Raw genomic sequence first — 19,755 nt, 5'->3', positions numbered from 1 at the left:
GCGGTACGCAGGGCCTCTCACTGTCGTGGCCTCTCCCGTTGCGGAGCACAGGCTCCGGACGCGCAGGCTCAGCGGCCATGGCTCACGGGCCTAGCCGCTCCACGGCATGTGGGATCTTCCCGGACTGGGGCACAAACCCGTGTCCCCTGCATTGGCAGGCAGACTCTCAACCAGTGCGCCACCAGGGAAGTCCTCCTGCATTTTTTTTAATCAGTTACTCAATACTTACACGTAAAGATTATTTTTAAATGTTTAAACATTTTTGTTCTGTTTCATTTTATTCAAATCGTCAAAAAACTGTCTAAGAATCAAAATTTGCTATAATTTATTTCACATTTCACTACTAGGCAGCATCACAATCTGGCATCTAGTAATTACTGCTTAAAATTTTCAGTCTATGTGGCAAGATGATTACTAGTGAAAACAAATTTCCATATTAATTGTCTCTCAACTAAATCTCTTTTTGTTGAAATCTAATATACTCCTTTTAAGAAAGAAAAGTTTAATTTTTTGCATAATTATAACTGCAGTATATAAAATTAAGAGATTTTTAAAAAATATTTTCCAGGGTTATTAAGCACTTTTCATAATAAACACTGTTAATAGTTGTATCTAATGTCCTTTAATAACATTTCCACCACTAAGGATGAAGTTACACAAATCACTTAGGCCTGGCCAATATGAGGTAATTTGATCTTCTCTCTCATATCTGAAAAACCAATATTGTTTTTCTGACCATTGAAAAAATAAAATTTTAGCATCTGAAGTATTTGAACTTACCCTGAAATGCACAACCTGCATGAGCCACTACTGGAAGTAACAAAAGCAGTAAAAAACAAACAAAGTTCTCTGCCCTGAAAGAAAAGATTAAAAAGAAAAACCAGGACTTCCCTGATGGCGCAGTGGTTAAGAATCCACCTGCCAATGCAGAGGACACAGGTTCAAGCGCTGGTCCAGGAAGATGCCACATGCTGCGGAGCAACTAAGCCCGTGCTCCACAACTACTGAGCCTGTGCTCTAGAGCTCACGAGCCACAACTACTGAAGCCCGCGAGCCTAGAGCCATGCTCCACAACAAGAGAAGCCAACGCAATGAGAAGCCTGTGCACCACAAGGAAGAGTAGCCCTCGCTCTCCACAACTAGAGAAAGCCCGTGTGTAGCAACGAAGACCCAACATAGCCAAAAATAAATAAACAAACAGGCCAAGAATTAAAATTTTTTTTTAAAAAAGAAAAACCTACCAGGAATCAAACTGGAAGAGTATCTGGCACAGGATGGTCAAGGAACACCTTAAAGGATGGGGGACTTCAGAGCGAGAAGACAGCGGAAAGGACTTTCCACAAAGAGCAAAGGTAGAAATAAAAGCAAGTGGGGCAGGTGCCCACCAATAAAAAAGGAATCCCGCCACAAACTAGAGGTGCAGTAAGGAGAGGGTGAAAAAACAAAACTAGTCCAGCTGCCAGTGAGGCTTTATGGAGCACTGAGGAGCTGGGCTCTAATAATGCTCCAGGCAGTAACAGGGAGTAAAATCATAAAAATTCATTTTAAAAGATTAATTTGAGGGACTTCCCTGGCAGTCCAGTGGTTAAGACTCCACACTTCCAATGCAGGGGGCACGGATTCAATCCCTGGTTGGGGAACTAAGATCCCACTTGCCACGAGACGTGGCCAAAAAAGAAAGATTAATTTCACATTCCTTTATAAAAAGGAGTGAGGGAAAGCAAATGGATGCTGGGAGGCTAAGCAAAGAGGTCACTGCAGTAACCTAGGCATAAAATGGTAAACGAAGGGACCTGTGGAAAGGGGAGCTGGAAAGGTATAAACTGCTGCTTAGATGTCTGTCTCAACTTTCAAGGCATTTTTTTTAAAGTTATTTAATTTCAAAAGGGAAGATTCATAGCCCATTATGGTGATCAAGAATGAAGTCACTAAGTATACATAAGCCAGTCTACCACTGAAGTTATTTTAATCAGGAATCTATTCCACAGAGTCAGCTGAGTCCAAAGCCTAGATGAAAACAGGATCCAAGTATGTAAGAATATGGTGCTGCAAGTTTAAGTCTACAACTCCAGTGGGTAAAGTTTTAAGGTTGTCCTGAGGATCCACTGTGAGTTGCTGGGGAACAGTAAGAGCAAAAAGAGCAATCAAGTAGAGATAAGAAGAATCTGGTAGCTCTTAAATTTTAGGACCACCACAAATTAGACTGAATTGCAAACAGTTCTTTAATTGATGACTACTGTTAAACTTAAAAATGCACTCTGGGGAATTCCCTGGCGGTCCAATGGTTAAGACTCCATGCTTCCACTGCTGGGGGGCACGGGTTCGATCCCTGGTTGGGGAACTAAGATCCCGAGTGCTGCGAGGTGTGGCCAAAGAAAAGAAAACAAAACAAACAAACAAACAAAAAAACCAAAAATGCACTGTCTTCAAAGGAGCACAGGGGTTTCCCAGTGTTCTTTACCACACAAAAAACACAATCACTGTTAACAACTTCATCCTTGAAACTAAACACACAGAAGACGTTGGTTGTTCTTTCAGAAAGCATGCCCTTCAAAAATAAAAAATTCAGAGATACTGTTAGCACCTCAAGCTCCATGAATATTTTGTGGTAAATTAACCTGGGGCAAGCGCCACACTAATCCCTTCTCCACTGCACATCCCTTCCTGAAGCCACTGAAAGTAAAGTTTTCCTTATACCTTCCCGCTTCAAGTTATTAGAACAGAGCCAAAAGAAGTTTCTTTTCTCTGATATCTTCATAAAACTTCATGAACAGTAAACTATGTTCAGAAAATGAAGATATTCCCCAGGTGAACTAGGCTTTTCTGCACGATATAGAAAAGGCATGTAAGGAAACAGAAGACAATGTCATCCCGGCCACCTTTAAGTTCCCTATAAATAATGTCATTTGTTTTTATCAAAGTATAAATTACATGGTTTGATCTATAACATAACCATATTAAAGTTATACTAGGTCTAGACTTTAAATAATTATATAAATGATTCCTTGCAATAGTACCTGAGAGCTCAGTGTGTAAAAGATAAGCCTCCAGATCACTTAGGAAATCTGTAAAGTTCATGAATAAAACCATGAAAACATCTAGATTGCTTCATGATCTACCCCCTTCATATTCCCAAAGCAGGAAGCAAACAGCTCAATTAAGAGAGGATAAAGAGTCCTTTGCCTCAAGATGGGACCAAACACTCAAACCCACCCACACATCCAGTCAGCCTCCGGGTATTTTTAATTATTAAATTGACGAGAAGTGTCTTAGTATGCCAGATATGGACAGGTTCCCTCTTTCATGTGTTCCAGGAGTGGAAAATTTCACAGATGTGCATGTATATCACAGACGTGCATGTATACAAGGAAGACCAACACAGAAAATAAACTATTTCTTCTACACATTTTGCTATAATGAGGACCACAGAATGCATAATTAATTAAGAGACAATGAATTAATTTTGGTGTTCTGGTTCCTCATCAGCAAAACAAAAGTAAACAAGAAAGAATTACACACAACATAGTTTAATACAAGCTTGAACAAGAAATATAATAACAGCAATTCCAATTTTCTAAACACCATTATGTCTGGTTGTATATATATAATGAGAATATTTCCATGCCCCAGCAGATGGCCCAGAGGAAGTGTCCTATGATTACAACTACATTAAATAAAAGATCCTTTATAATAAATGCCTTTATATAAGATTCAACTTGGATAACAGCATTGCTGACATGCTATTCATCCTATGTACTCTTCATAAAATAATTACTGAATAATTCAAAAATGTAAAGATTTGCAGAGAAGACTGAATAAATGCTTTTCAGTTTTGTCCGCTCCCCATCCTCCCCTTCACACCCCCACATCCCTGAGGGTGGAAAAGTAATAGGGATAGAGAATACAGGCAATATTAACTGAATTGAACTGAGGTCCCTTGGGGGGAACTTCTGATGTAAAAGAGAAAATAAAGAGGGATCCATACTTAGAAAAAAATATTTACTGGTACACGATTTATTCAACACAATATATTAGGCAGCTACTGTTTACAAAGTACATATTAGCTGAAGCCCCTGCCCTCAGAAAACTTATGTGCAAGGAAATAGAAAACATTTACACAAATCACTATATATAAAATAAATTAGGGCCATAAGAATTATATAAATAAATAATGTGCTACTGAATTCCCCTCTGTAGCTTCTGGTTGGTGAGAGCAAGAAAGCTTTCATAGATGAGCTGATAACTGAAGCTGGACTTTTGCGTACTGGGTAGGCTCTGGACATGCAGAAATGAACAGTAGAAAAGCTCAGGATCTGAGTGATAGAGATCTGGGTTTAAACAGCTGGCTCATGATCATGTTAACCTCTATAATCCTGTTTGCCCAGTATATAAAGGACATCCTAATATTGCAGGACCACTGTGAAGACAATAATGTATATGTGATTAGTACAGTACCTGGAAAATCATATATGTTCAATAGACTGCAGCTATTATTATTTCTGAGCCTAATGAAATAGAACTTGATGTCAATCCACATCTTGACAGTTACAATCTTAGGTGGAGTCACTTGACCTTACAACTCACTTCCCTCATGTAAAAATAGTCGTGTCTCTCAAAAATCTGTTGGGAGATTCACATAGGTAATGAAATCAATGCCAACGTGTTTTGAAAAGTGTTAATGTATTACTGTAGTTAATTAGCTTACTTTCAAATAAAGCATACTGATGTGGATAAAAAGAATAAAAACATTTTAGACAAAGGAGGATAAAAGGGAAGAAATTTAATGAAGACAGATTAAGCAGCATGTGGATCAGCTATTTCCTGATGCAGAGAAGCATGTTTTACTGCATTCAAACATTCCAAGATAGCTTAACGTATACAGGGTTAAGTCCACCCATTCTTCCCAGTGTAGGATAGAAGGCAGATATTGGAATGCATGGGGTTCGACACAGGTCTCAAAGTGACAGGACAGAACTGCGCACCAGGTTCTAAATGTCAGATGCACCCATGTTCTCAGGGTTAGAAGATACCTTCTTATCATCTTCTTCAAAACGCCCAATCCTAATCCCAAAACTATTATGAGATCCCAGGAACTTCCTAAACAAGACTCATAAAAAGGTCACTTCACCTCTAACATAGTCATTAACCTAATAAAGGAAAGTTATTAACTTTCTCCATAACACTTGGCCTGGCTAGCTATGTCTTCTCTAAAGGAACCATTTCATTTTAATAACAAGATGTCAAAAATGCCCAACAACCAAATGGTATTAATACAAAGTTAATGGAACTAGGCAGCTTTTACCATTCCTATGCATACTCAAAAGCTGCATTTTGGGGGGAAAAGGATGTGTCACACTGCTTGGCCAGATATTTTTATAATGCACCACAGGCTCTATTTATTTTTCATCCTTTCTGCAAGAAAGGCTGCATGATCTTGCTAGCAGACAACACATCTCCTTTCCAAAATTCAACCCAGTTTAGAGTCAACTGAGTTACTCTTATGGGACCCTAACTGCAAGGAATTTACAGTGTGAGGTTAGCCCCTCTAGGGCTGTGGATCATAAAAGTACTTTTAGGGCTTCCCTGGTGGCACAGTGGTTGAGAGTCCACCTGCCGATGCAGGGAACACAGGTTCGTGCCCCGGTCCGGGAGGATCCCACATGCCGCGGAGCAGCTGGGCCCGTGAGCCATGGCCACTGAGCCTGTGCTCCGCAACGGGAGAGGCCACAACAGTGAGAGGCCCACGTACCGCAAAAAAAAAAAAAGTACTTTTAGCTACCCAAAAGCCTCCAATTCTGTGAGCCATCATGCCATGATGGAAAGATGTGGACTTGGTATCCACATTAGGCTCCTACTTGTCCCGATTTCACAATTACCACCCTATGAGCCCTGATGGACAGACACTTCAATGTCTTATGTAGCTGCACAGTGAATGAGTCACTTAGAGAATCCAATGAAAACTTACAGAACCTCTACATCACACTCTAAAAAAACACATCTTTTAGATACCCTCTGGCATATCCTAGAAAAAGGAGAACTAGTCCTATTTTCTATCTTTTTAAAGCTAGAAATAAGGGCAAACTCCAAGAATCTTAGACTTAAAAGGGTCCTGGAAAACTATCTAGTCCAACATGTGTGTCTTATGGATGAAAAAAAGCAAAGTCCAAAGAAGATGAATGCCTGAGGAAAGGCCAAAAGCGGTGGCATCAGGGTTCTCATCAAGTGAGCTCTTCACCCCATCAAGTTATACCTTTCTTTGGGTTAAGAGCTCTCCAAATCATTGTCGAATTCCTTCCTCTACAAGCCATTCTGCTCTCACACTTACAGGCAGAAATCCTATGTAATGTCTAATGAGAACCTGCAGCTATGTTTTAAATACATCTCACCTTACTCTACTTCCAGGAACGCGGTAGGATTCATTATCACTCTACATACAGATGCACCTTCCAGATTTCATTCCTCAGGTTTACAAACGTGTTTGTAAAAAAGCACAGAAAGCTTTTCTATGCTTCAGTTTTCTAAAACAAAGATGAAGGGCCACATACCTAAATACATTCCATTTATTCCAGAAATAATCACTGTTATTTTAATGTCCCTGAACGCTGTCAGGTTTACTACATGTAAAACATTAAGGACTCTTAAAAAAAGTTCCTTGGTTTTTAAAAGTGAGAAAACCAATTATTCAGAATAAGGTGGCTTTTCTGTCAAAGACTCTCAAAGTACTTTCAAACGAGAACCACTATCCTCTTTGCAAATGCTTTTTCAGGACGTAAAATAAATAAGTCATGCAAGACCATAAACCAACCAAAGCAGAAACAGAACCCAGAAACATCAGGTCAATGAGCCTTCCTCAGTACTACAAAGACACACTCTTGAATACTCAACTAACAGAAATAATCTGTGCCTTTAAACTTTTCAGGACTGGACTTAAAGTTGAATGAAAGGGGCTGCTAGCAAGGAGAGTGAATGAAATATTTGAAAATAATTTGTAGCCCTAAGCCTAAGACATTTTCCTATCTTCCTTTTTATGTTGACTTTTTAGAATAGGAGGTAAGTAAAGCACTTGTAGAGTGTCCTTCAGCTAAGAACAGCTAGCTGTACTTCAGACAACCAGCAAGGTTTGAAGGCAAAGTTTTAAGTAGTCACCTCTGAGCAAGATTTCTAAGAAACACTATCTAGCAAAGTGACTCCAGGAGTCTAGCACTGGCTTTGATAAGGAAAAAAAAAAGTAGCAAGAGCCAGGCAGCACTAACTTTACTAGAAATCAATTACTTTGAATCGAGGCAATTCTCTCTGAACTCTAAAGATTCACAAACTCTTGAACATAGGTATCATCTGCCCTAATGGGGACTCTCACACAAGCACACAGACACACACAAATACAAATAAAATAACTGCAGCAAAAAAATACTGTGCCTGGCTTTATAAATCCATGCAATTTACTTGCAATTTTAGTTTTTATATGGGTAAACACTACATTTACACACATCCCCTCCCAGAGATGCTTTATTGTTTAAAGGGAAGTAAATTTAATGACGTTAAACTAATTAGAAACTATGCTTTTTTATTTTATTATAAAAGCTAGCTTTCTTCATCTCTCTTTTGTGCCCATCTCCCTTGTATCTCTGCAAAAAACATTCCCCCAACCTATACCTATGTGAATCCTAACTAAACTAGAGGACGTTTCCCAAGTCCTATATACCTCCATCCAAGTAATCACAAACTACTCCTGCCAATACTGATCACTCTCTTCTCAAAACAGGAACCATACAAAGAAACGCAGTGAACTCTTTCTGTTGTCATGTGTATTCACTCCTTCCTCAACTAGCTAAAGAAAGAGTTCCTTGAATACAAAAACCTCACTCCATACTTAACTTAGTTGTCCCCTTTGTGCCTGGACACTGGGTTATGCTTTCAAAAAATAACTTCAGTTAAGTGTATTTTGGAAGGGAAGTGTATTAAGCATTTTTTAAAATCCTTCCCCAAATATCAACTGTTATAAAGCTTACTAAAATGAGATTTTTACCATCAATTATTTTATAAGTATTGGTTTCATTTACTCTAAGGGCACGTGCTTTGGAGAGGTAGCCAGGTCAGAGTCCCAGCTCCATCACTTTCTAGATGTGTGACCCTGAGCGAAATTTTTCCTTATCTGGGTAACAGAACCATCCTGAGAGAGTTACTGATGAGATAATGCATACAAACCTCTTAGCATCTGCCTAATAGATGGTCAACAAATGGTAGCTATTATTATTACTTTGTTAATAATAAGGAAAGAAGAGTGACACTGCATTACTGTTGGAATGTACTTTGTTTAGTTATTTACATATGCCAACACCTAGCTCTGACGAATTACATACAAACATCAAAAAATGACATCTCTAACAAAAATAAGGAGGTGCGGTCTGGAGACCTTGTGGGGAAGGGATATTTTTGGAAGAAGAAAATGATTTTTTAAATATTTTTGTTGTTAATTTAAATAAAATTCACTTTCTGTTCACTCTTCTTCAATTAAGTCTTTAAAGATTATGAAGTGTTACAAAACAGTAACAGGGCATTATTTTTATACTGTGTAACTAATTTTAAAAGACTGGGCTTAGAGTGGACCAGGTTAGAACCACAGGAGTGCGGAAGCAGATGAATGCAGTTTCCCCATCTATAATTAATAAGACACATCTGTTAACTTTCTGTTCAAACTGTGCTCCAGAAATTTAGTAAGAAAATCACTTACTCAATAACCAGATAGGGTTTATTGATGTGCACTGTTTCATTAATATTAGGCAGGCACAGGAAACATAAGAACACCTACCAATCTGTTCTTCAAGGTCTAGAGGAAACACAAAAACAGGCCAAAACCCCATGAACCCAAGATAATAGGACACTCGACTCTGACCACAAGATGATTCAGAAAAGTTGGAAACAAAATCTTATAACCAAGGAAGCAAGAATCTTAGGATCAAAACACAAAGACTTTAACTAATGCCCAGCCACAATGGTAGTAAATGAATATTTGTTATAAATCAGGAAATTATCTTAATTTTGAGTCCTTGGAACCTAGAACAGTGCCTGGATCAAAGAATATTGGCTAAATCAAAGAACAAATGTATTTAATGAATAGTATAAAAGAGAATCCAGAATACAGCTATTCTCCCTCCTTTAAAACATTAAAATAGATATGGGGGCTTTTAAATATTAGATATACAAAATATAAAACAGAAGAAAAAACCTAAGGCTACTTCTCCAGAACAAAAAAAATCACAAGCAAATGCCCCCAGTTTGTGAACCTGTGACATCTTCAGCCATTAATTCAACCTGTATGTTCTACCTATCACCAATACACTCTTATTGTCAACATCTAGAAGCACCAGAAACCTGCTATACTTGATTTATATTCCTCTTTCTTTTAGAATTATGGCAATCTTCACTATCAATATAATGGATGGTAAATTTTGTTTCTGCAAATTTTAAACATTACAAACAAACCAAAATTCTTATTTCTAAATTCTATCTACATAAGGGATGACTGGCTCAGGCCTCAACCTTCTGGAATTATTTAACCAGAAATCTAACAATTCCCTCTTCACAATGGAAGTCTAAACAACTTCCTCAAAAATAACACTGCTCTAAAAATAGGTTATCAACATATTCTGACTAGCATCCAATCTAAAACTCCCTTCCACTGCAAAAGAACCTAACAACTGGAAAATGAGCCAAAGGTTAAGGACATTTTATGCATATAAAACTATTTTGTAAAATTTTAACACCTCAATTTACAACTGACTGGTTAAGATAATATTAATTTGTGCTCACATTTTGGTTTTGTTTTATTTTTAAGACATTAGGCTAAAGTTAACATTCTTCTTATAATGAGATTGTTTTGGCAAAATTCTGCAATATCCCACTCCTATCATGAGGATGGCAACAAGGAAAAGCAAGCACATACTTCTGGAGACTAGATTCGGACACATTTGATGAAAGACAGCTCCAACCTTCTCTTAAAAACAGGCCCACTTTTCTGGCACACCAATTCACTTACCTCTCCCATCGCTCTTCCCTCCAGAGCAAGTGCTTGAAAATCGTGATTCAGCTCATCCATAGAACGTACCTATTGTTTAGAATAGAGGAGGGAATAATTCCAAGTTAGCATCTTGAATTTTACATACACATTAACACAACTGAAAAGCTTTTCTATGTTTACTTTCAGATATTGACAAGACAATAACAATAATCAAGTGACTGAGATTAAACATTCACTTACCTTTAACCATCAGCGTTCAGCAATGACCCCTGCTTTCTCCCCTCCCATTCCCTTTTGTTTTCAAACATGAAAAACACATAATGTAGAAAAAGAAAAAGCAAATTCCATCACACAAGAATTACAGTAGGGACTTCCCTGGTGATGCAGAGGTTAAGCATCCACCTTCCAATGCAGGGGATGCGGGTTCGATCCCTGGTTGGGGAACTAAGATCCCACATGCCATGGGGGCAACTAAGCCTGCGTGCTCTAGAGCCCACACGCCACAACTAGAGAGCCCACATGCTGCCACTACTGAGCCCGCGTGCTGCAACTAAGACCCAACGCAGCCAAATAAATAAATAGATAGATAAATAAATAAGGAAGCAGAGTCTTTAAAAAAGAGAGGGAGAGAATTACTGTAGCTGTATTTCATACATTTTGACTTAATAAGTAAAGATCAACATGTTGAAAAGCAATAATGTATGTAGATGATTATGTGACCTAAACCTTGCTACTGACTCAAAGACCACAGTCCTTATGAAAACTGACTCAGACCACAGTCCTTGTGAAAACAGTTAAGTACAAATTAGGGGATTCATTTGATCCAAGCCAGTATTTCTTTGATAAACCTCAGGTTGAAAGGCGCTACAAACTATATAATGGAGTGCCCCCAACATTTCTCCATATTGGAATATCTCTGGGGGCTCCTAGTATCTGAAAACCAGAAGAAATAAAAAATAGCACATATCACAATGATCTCTTCAAACTTTACTTATCATTAAATGTACTACCCACATCATAACAATCTTTCTAGACTTCAATTAACTCATCTCCAAGGTCATTACTACAAGGTAATATTTAAGAGCAAGAATGAAGTGTGGAATAGATTACGCAAAACAGTCATAATTCAAAAACCCTTTACTGTCCAACAGTCTACTGGTCCTCTCAGTTATGAGCAACAAGTCACCTTTGCTGCCTGAGGCTAGAGTAATGTCCCTTGTTTATTAAAGAGGAAGGTTATTCTTTTTCTTTTTTTAACACCTTTATTAGAGTATAATGGCCTTACAATGGTGTGTTAGTTTCTGCTTTGTAACAAAGTGAATCAGCTATACATATACATATATCCCCATATCTACTCCCTCTTGCATCTCCCTCCCACACTCCCTATCCCACCCCTCTAGGTTGTCACAAAGCACAGAGCTGATCTCCCTGTGCTACACGACTGCTTCCCACTAGCTATCTATTTTACATTTGGTAGTGTATATATGTCCATGCTACTCTCTCACTTCGTCCCAGCTTACCCTTCCCCCTCCCCATGTCCTCAAGTCCATTCTCTACATCTGTGTCTTTATTCCTGTCCTGCCCTAGGTTCTTCAGAACCATTTTTTTTCCTTTAGATTCCATATATATGCGTTAGCATACGGTATTTGTTTTTCTTTCTGACTTACTTCACTCTGTACGACAGACTCTAGGTCCATCCACATCACTACAAATAACTCAATTTCATTTCTTTTTATGGCTGAGTAATATAAAGAGGAAAGCTATTCTGCCTACCTGAGAAAGACTGCTGATTGTCTGAAGCAGGACTTTCTCAAACCCCCTCATCCAATCATCACTACCTCCAAATGTATGTGAACAATTTCTAGCAGTGGATAAATGCAAAGAGAGTCAAACTAGGGACAGGCAGGGAGAGGGTAGAGTATGGAGCACGAACCTGAATACAGCTGGGGGAACCAATTTAAGGATTTTATTAACATGCTGACTGAATACCACCCCAATAATCTTAATTTGACTGAACTGTCACCACATAAAAATACAGTCGCATTGTTGTTTTTTTTTTTAATTTATTTATTTTATTTTGTTCGCTGTGTTGGGTCTTCTTTGCTGTGCATGGGCTTTCTCTAGTTGTGGCGAGTGGAGGTTACTCTTCGTTGCAGCGCGGGCTTCTCATTGCAGTGTCTTCTCTTTTTGCAGAGCACGGGCTCTAGGAGCACAGGCTCAGTAGTTGTGGCACGCGGGCTCTAGAGCACAGGCTCAGTAGCTGTGGTGCTCAGGCTTAGTTGCTCCACGGCATGTGGGATCTTCCTGGACCAGGGTTCGAATCTGAAGGCGGATTCATAATCACTGCACCACCAGGGAAGCCCGGGTCGCGTTGTTTTAAATTACACATTTTCAAAACCCAGAGCTGACACTATGCTACAAATGATACATCGTGTCACTAAGATGTAACAGCTTTGGGATGCTTGACAAAAATGTAAATTTATAAAATTCAAAATGACACTAAATTTAAGCCATATGAGAACAAAGACATAGAGATAAGGCCTGTTACTGTGGTAAAACAGTTTCAAAGGGCCTTGAAACAGAAGCTAGGCTCACAGTACAAGGCGTTTACATTATTTCAGTAAGCACACTGAATAAGCTCCTAAACTACAGGTGGTAAAGGAGGGGAGGGGAGATGAGGACAGCATCTTAGCTAAACTCTACAAACGTCAGATAAAATCATTTTGAACCTTCAGGCCAGAGTTAACATTTACAAAGCATGTAAATTAAACACATAAAGTTCTACATCTAGCTTTTTCTGTGGAATCTAAACATGCATTTAACTAGATGCTAGGCGTTTCTTGAAAATCCAAAAACCTACAAATAGTTTTAACCAAGAATGTTGGAATTCTATTTATATTTCGCAAGAAAAAAGTAGGAGTGGCTACAAAAATGAAAAAAATAAAGTAGGAATGGTAAGGGAAGGCAGAGAACATGCAATATGCATATTTATGTAATCATTACAACAATCTCACAGTAATTATTCCCATTTGAGAGATTAGAACTGAGCCTCACAGAAATGCCTTCCCCAACCACTGTTGAGTAGGGAAGAGTGTTTAGATGGCATTTCCAGGATCTAAATCCAGATGTTCCAATTCAAAGTGCAATGTCCTTTCTATGTTATCAAGCTGCCTCCAGGGCAGCCACAGGAAGTTTCCACCCCCAGATAGAACTGCCTTCACAGCTTTTGCTGTGGGCTTTGATGAGTCAGCTCTCTTGGTCTTCTTGCCTTTGCTTTCCACTGTCTCCTCCCCCTACCTTCAAAATTTGCCCATCCTTCCCTCACAGCAATTTCCATCCCTTTCTATACTGCCTTCCCACCCACCCGTCATTCTCTCTCCTACCACGTTTTATTTGCTGGCTCGCTCACCCTCTCAGGTCTCCTCACCCTCTCTTTATCTTCAGCTCTCTGTTCACCTCCTCCAGCTCTCCCTCTTCCAGGGTGTGTCTCTCTCTGCCCCACATACAAGGTGAACCACTACTCCTCCTACCTCCTATAGACAACGAGAATGGAGCCTTTGCTAGTACAGAAACTCCATTTTAAACCATTTACCCACAGTTGAGTAGACAAGATAAACCAAGTCACTCTCACAAAAGTGTTTTTAACTAGTCAGGAACTTATTGTTTATAATGGGAGCTATACCTGATATGGTCATCAACACCAGGCAGACTCTCAACAAAATTCTTCCTAGGAAACAAAACTAATGATCAGAAGAAGACGCTCAGGAATCAAGAAAAATCAAATGATGAAAACAGACGACTGTAAGAAACTTTTTGGGCAGGTAACAGAAACCTTTTCTATCATAAAGGAGAAAAGCTGGCTGTAAATTATAATCAAAGAAAATGCTCCCATCAGGACAGAACTATCTTTTCAAGTTCTTGTACTCGACACCTCCCCCTCTTTCTCTAGTATTCAATTTGAGTGAAGGGTTAATGTTAATTTCTACTATGACTTACTAATTCCATCTTCACTTTTGCTAAATGTCTGTAAGGCTTCCTGCCTTCCACTAAATAACCTATCACCTCTGGTTTCACAAAACTATTTCCTATTTTTCTCTGTGGGCTACTTGACAGCTGCCCATCTCACACCCATCCAGGACTTTCTCTACTGAGGCCCCACCCCATAAAAGCATCTCTTACTCCCTTTACTGAAGAGGCAAAGTGAGAAAACCACGTTAGTGTCTGACCTACCTCATATTTCCTCACTTCATCCCACCCAAGAATATCATCTGTACAAATGACCTAGCTTCTGAGTTTCCTTTCCATTTCCCAGATACCAGAACTTCCTTTTGTAAGCCTCAACACCTGTCGTCTTCTTCTAACATAGATCTTGTCCTAACTAGAATCATAATTTTGCAAATTAAGTTGGTGTTTTACCGCATAGGAAGTTATAAAATCAAAACAGATAAACCCGGAACTATACATCACATTTGAAAAATTACGCAAAAGCATCACTTTACAAATCATTAAGAATGATATTCTAAAGTGCATTCCTTGAGAAGCCCTACTTACCATACCCAACAACCCATACACTTATCAGAATCAATGAATGATATACACTTCACTATTTCCATCTGTAAAACTGAGATAACACTGGCTACTTTATACGTTTACTATGAAGACTAAATGAGGGACTTCCCTGGTGGCACAGTAGTTGAGAATCCTCCTGCCAATGCAGGGGACACGGGCTCGAGTCCTGGGCCAGGAAGATCCCACATGCCACGGAGCAACTAAGCCAGTGCACTGCAACTACTGAGCCTGCGCTCTAGAGCCCACAAGCCACAACTACTGAAGCCCACGTGCCTAGGCCCATGCTCCACAACAAGAGAAGCCACCACAATGAGAAGTCACCGCAATGAGAAGCCCGCGCATCGCAACAAAGAGTAGCCCCCACTCACCGCAACTAGAGAAAGCCCGCGCGCAGCAACGAGGACCCAATGCAGCCATAAATAAATAAATTCATTAAAAAATATATTAAATGAGACATGTCCAATACCTAGTAGGCATTTATTCAACTATATCCATGTCACAGGTTATTCTCTTTAAGTTACTGAAATGTCCCCATACATCCATCTCTTCTTTCCCTATCCTCGGTTAGCAAAGGGTAGGTTTTGGTCATTCCAGGGAGGTGAGCCTCTCTCTATATAGGTCAGCATTTTCATAATCAATATTAGAAGTACCTAGATCACACAAACGTCTAACTTACTTTCTAAAACTTAGCATTTCAAAGTACAACCATTTTTCTCTCTTCTCAATTCCCAGCTAATCCTCAATTCAGAGAAACTTCCATTCTAATCCATTCAGAAACTTCCAACATATAAAAATAAAAATCATCACTAGTTCAAGCTCATGTTTTTTCCGTTCTCATAAGAAAAAAAAAAAACATCTCAATAAAGTCACCTTCTCAAATTCCTTCATTCCCTGACTTCCATACCACTATGATCTCCTGGTTCTCCTCCTACTTCTCTATTCAGATTTTTGTCTTTTGGCCAGCCAACATCGCAGTCAAGGAAAAAAAAAAACCCACTGAAACTCAGACTTGGGTATAAAGGAATCCAAATTTAAGGAGTTAATGATCCAAATATGTAACAAATTACATTTATCAGATTTTCAAGCAGATATATATTACTGAACATTAAATCTCAAAGAACAAAGCGGTTACCATGGTGGTCCATGCAGTCCAATATAAAAGACCTAAAAAAGAAGCAACTTTTGACAGCATTCTGGCTCAGTTCTTGGCCTTACTTTACTAGCATTCCTGCCCTTGGATTGCTGTCACTTAACTGCTCAGGGTGTCTTTACAATGAATGTCCCCTCACTTGAGCTAATTTGGCCACTTCTCTGTTGATTGTATACAAGAACCAAACTCAAACACAATAGGTACCACTAAGTTGGTATTTATGAAATCACACTGGAAGTCTATATTTTAAAACAGTAATCAGAGCTATGTAGTGCACTTGGAAAAATAAAGTTCAACAAAGCAACACTTTTTTGAATATTTTCTGTAACAGACCTATTTCAAGACACCTGCCTAGAAAGGGCAACTTTGTGATTCCCACCACCTCTGGCCACAAACAACTATAACAAAAGTATTCTCCTAAATGGCCAAACCCCTAGTACCTGAAGAGAAGTGATAAACTGACCTAATCAGATACTTCTCCTTAGCATTCAGGCCAGATAGCAATGGAGAGATAAAGTGAAATTCCCTAAACACTTGGCAGTTGTAGCTGTCATTTTGGGTCAAGTATAACCCGGTGAATAAGCAGTAGATGGTCAACACAAAGAAGAGAAAGAATGTGCTGAAAAAAATCAGAGACAAGACACTATGGAACCCCTATGGAAACAGAAAAGCCTCCTAGTGCCCAGGAGGCCCACGTATATATTTCCTGCTCTGGGGTTCAGAGAGAATCCCTGGTGTTCCTTCATTTAATGCCCTGAATTTTTGCCAAGCAGAAAAGACTTCTATACCTTGAGACTAAAACTGCCTTTACTAGAATATTTATTTCCTCAACCACTGAATCTCAGTTCTCAGGCATTTTTCTCCTCCACACCTTTGTTCCCCTGGAGGATTTTTTGCAAAGGCAAGCCTAGATCACGGTGGCTCCATTTCACTAACATAGATCCAGAACAATACAAGCAGAAGAGCTGGTGCCAAGAACCATTACAGGAAGGGGATACCAGAGAGAAAAAGCCAGCAAATGCAGGAGAAACTTGAGCAATGAGAAGAAGAAATGGAATACGAGGATTAACCTAATCTGAATTTAATCATTAATGGAAAAACATTTAATAAGTCTGTTCTACACCATCTTCTGCTTTCTTGTATCTGTATTATAAATAATAACAACAACGAATATTTACTGAGACTTACTTTGTGCCAGGTCCTGTCCTATAAAAATCTTTATATGCTGTATGATCTCTTTAATATTCGTAACAATTTGAAAATGCAGGTACTCTTATCCCCATTTTGTGAGAAAAGCAAAAAGTTATCACATTCCTCTAATAAAATATAAATAAATCAACATTCTTCTTGATTACTGGGAAAAAACAAAAACAAAAGACTACTCTTTAAGCTTAGGAGGAGGCAAACCCTACTACGTGATCTTATTTATTCACTGTTAATAGCAACACTAAATACCAGCATTTGCTGAGTTTTCAAGGCACTGTACTGCAAAATAGACATTATTCCATTTTATAGATGAGGATCAAGGTTCAGAGGCATGATCTGTCTAAAGTCATATAGCAGATAAAGATCAGAAGTGGAATTCAAATTCAGCTCTCTATCCCCTTTACTAGCACTTCTTTCTGTTCTCATCGAAGATAAGCACAAGGGCTCCAGGACACCTGGCTTAAACAGCTGTTGTTCTGGAAACTGATTACTACACTGGTTTTTTTTCTAATTCTATTTATTTATTTGTTTATTTTATTTTTGGTTGCATGTTGGGTCTTCGACACTGCTCGTGGGTTCTCTCCAGTTGCAGCGAGTGGAGGCCACTCCTCGCCGTGGTGAGTGGGCTTCCCAACGCGGTGGCCTCTCCCGTTGCGAAGCACGGGCTCCAGGGGCACCGGCTTCAGCAGTTGTGGCACGCGGGGTCAGCAGCTGCGCCATAGGGGCTCAGCTGCTCCGCAGCACGTGGAGTCCTCCCGGACCAGGGCCCGAACCCGCGTCCCCGGCATTGGCAGGCGGACTCTTTAACCACTGTGCCACCAGGGAAGCCCTACATTATTTTTATACAGGAGGAAAATGAAGTCACCACAGCAGCCAGGATTAGGCTGAACTTCCATTTTTTTTTATTATTATGTATCATTAAAAACTGCTACTACCTTGGACTTCCTTAGTGACGCAGTGGTTAAGAATCCACCTGCCGGGCTTCCCTGGTGGCGCAGTGGTTGATAGTCCGCCTGTCAATGCAGGGGACACGGGTTCGTGCCCCGGTCCGGGAAGATCCCACATGCCGCAAAGCAGCTAGGCCCGTGAGCCATGGCCGCTGAGCCTGCGCGTCCGGAGTCTGTGCTCCACAACAGGAGAGGCCACAACAGTGAGAGGGCCCACGTACCGCAAAAAAAAAAAAGGAATCCGCCTGCCAATGCAGGGTACATGGGTTCAAGCCCTGGTCCGGGAAGATCCCACATGCCATGGAGCAACTAAGCCTGCGCGCCACAACTACTGAGCCTGCGCTCTAGAGCCCGCTAGCCACAACTGCTGAGCCCGCATGCCACAACTACTGAAGCCTGCATGCCTTGAGACCATGCTCCGCAACAAGAGAAGCCACTGCAATGAGAAGCCCAGGCACCACAACGAGGAGGAGCCCCTGCTCGGCACAACTACAGAAAGCCTGTGAGCAGCAATTAAGACCTAACGCGGCCAAAAGTAAATAAGTAAACAAATTTATTTAAAAAAAACTGCTACTACCTTTAGCAATTAAATACCATTGAAGTTCCAAATTATATAATGTGTTGATGGCATTCAGCTAGGATAGTTAACAGACCCAAGTGATAAACTGTAAGTTACCAAAATTGATTTGCTACCATACTACCATAATACATACACCTCACGGAAATGTCAGCACTTCATAAACATAAAAGAAAACAATTTATAAAGTAAAAAGAATAAATAATATTTTCAGAAGCAGTTAATAAAGCCTATGATACTAGTGACCTTTAACTACAAAAACCTCACAATTGCTGGTTCTGACGGTCTTCATCTTAATTTCACCAATCATGATCAAGCTGAAATCAGTAAGGAGAGCAAGGCCATTTTAACTGGAGAGAGAAACTGTCTAATTGATATGGAAGAACCTAATAAGTGTAAAACTTAAGATAATGATAAATCTTATCTCCACTTGTCTGGCAACTACTACCTGTAGCAATCTGTCTGAATGGTATACTCCTGACTTCCAAAAGAACAAATTCCAAAAGCATGAAAGAGACTCCTACACAACTACTATTATAGATCACACTTACAACAAAAAATGGTTATTTGCAAATAGAGGATACATCAAGGGTCTTCATTAGCAGTAAAAGTTTCATTCTGAAATACCAATCTCAAAAGATGACATATGGAAAAAGCAAAAAAACTAAATCAAGAATGTTCACCAGAAGTTCTTAAATCGAGTTGTGGCAAATGTGTATCAGGCTCTTTTCAAACAATGAAACCAAATTTAATATATTTGCCATCATTGGAATCTTACCAGCACAGTGTAAGAATCTATGTAAATAATGTGAAAATAACAAATATTTGTCCACAAAAAAAGACACAGAATTTGCTTTTCCAAACTTTTACTAATATTAAATTTTTTGAGATTCACTTTGCCATCCCTGTGCTCTCTAATGGACATGTAATAGTAGGCATAAAAGGCTTGTAAGAATTTTTACCATAAGAACAGTCTGTGAAAGAAAACAAATTATGGGCCTCCACAGCCACTGATATAAATTTTCTACAAATTGTAAGACAGTGAATATTTTTTAATAGATGTACAACTTAGACTACCAGTGAAAACAACAATTGTGAAAAGTAAGTGGAAGAACTATCAACTACAAGGCATGCCTACAGTGGTAGTCTCTGCGGATTGATTCGGGGGTGAGAGGGCGACTACTTATATAAAGCCTGCTTCTCTAGTTAATCTGCTCTCCCTTTTCGACAGACTAGGAGTGGAGAAATTTACAATGAAGTTCAAAGACCATGATACAGGTGTCTTACT

At 39.4% G+C, this 19,755-nt stretch overlaps 1 protein-coding gene across 12 annotated transcripts in view; it reads right to left on the bottom strand.

The window, feature by feature from the left end:
• The window catches only part of PUM1 (pumilio RNA binding family member 1), a 127,763-nt gene that overhangs the window by 81,534 nt on the left and 26,474 nt on the right, over positions 1 to 19,755 (bottom strand). For all 12 annotated transcript variants that reach the window (XM_082649907.1, XM_082649912.1, XM_082649917.1 and 9 more), the window contains exon 3: positions 10,037 to 10,105. In XM_082649907.1, coding sequence (XP_082506033.1) covers positions 10,037 to 10,105 — 69 coding nt within the window. The remainder of the gene's footprint in view (positions 1 to 10,036; positions 10,106 to 19,755) is intronic.

This window comes from Grampus griseus (assembly GCF_964374135.1).
Source record: "Grampus griseus genome assembly, chromosome: 1".
Lineage (NCBI taxonomy): Eukaryota > Metazoa > Chordata > Mammalia > Artiodactyla > Delphinidae > Grampus > Grampus griseus.
Note: the sequence above shows the minus strand (reverse complement) of the source record. Positions and strands in the feature narration are given on the sequence as shown.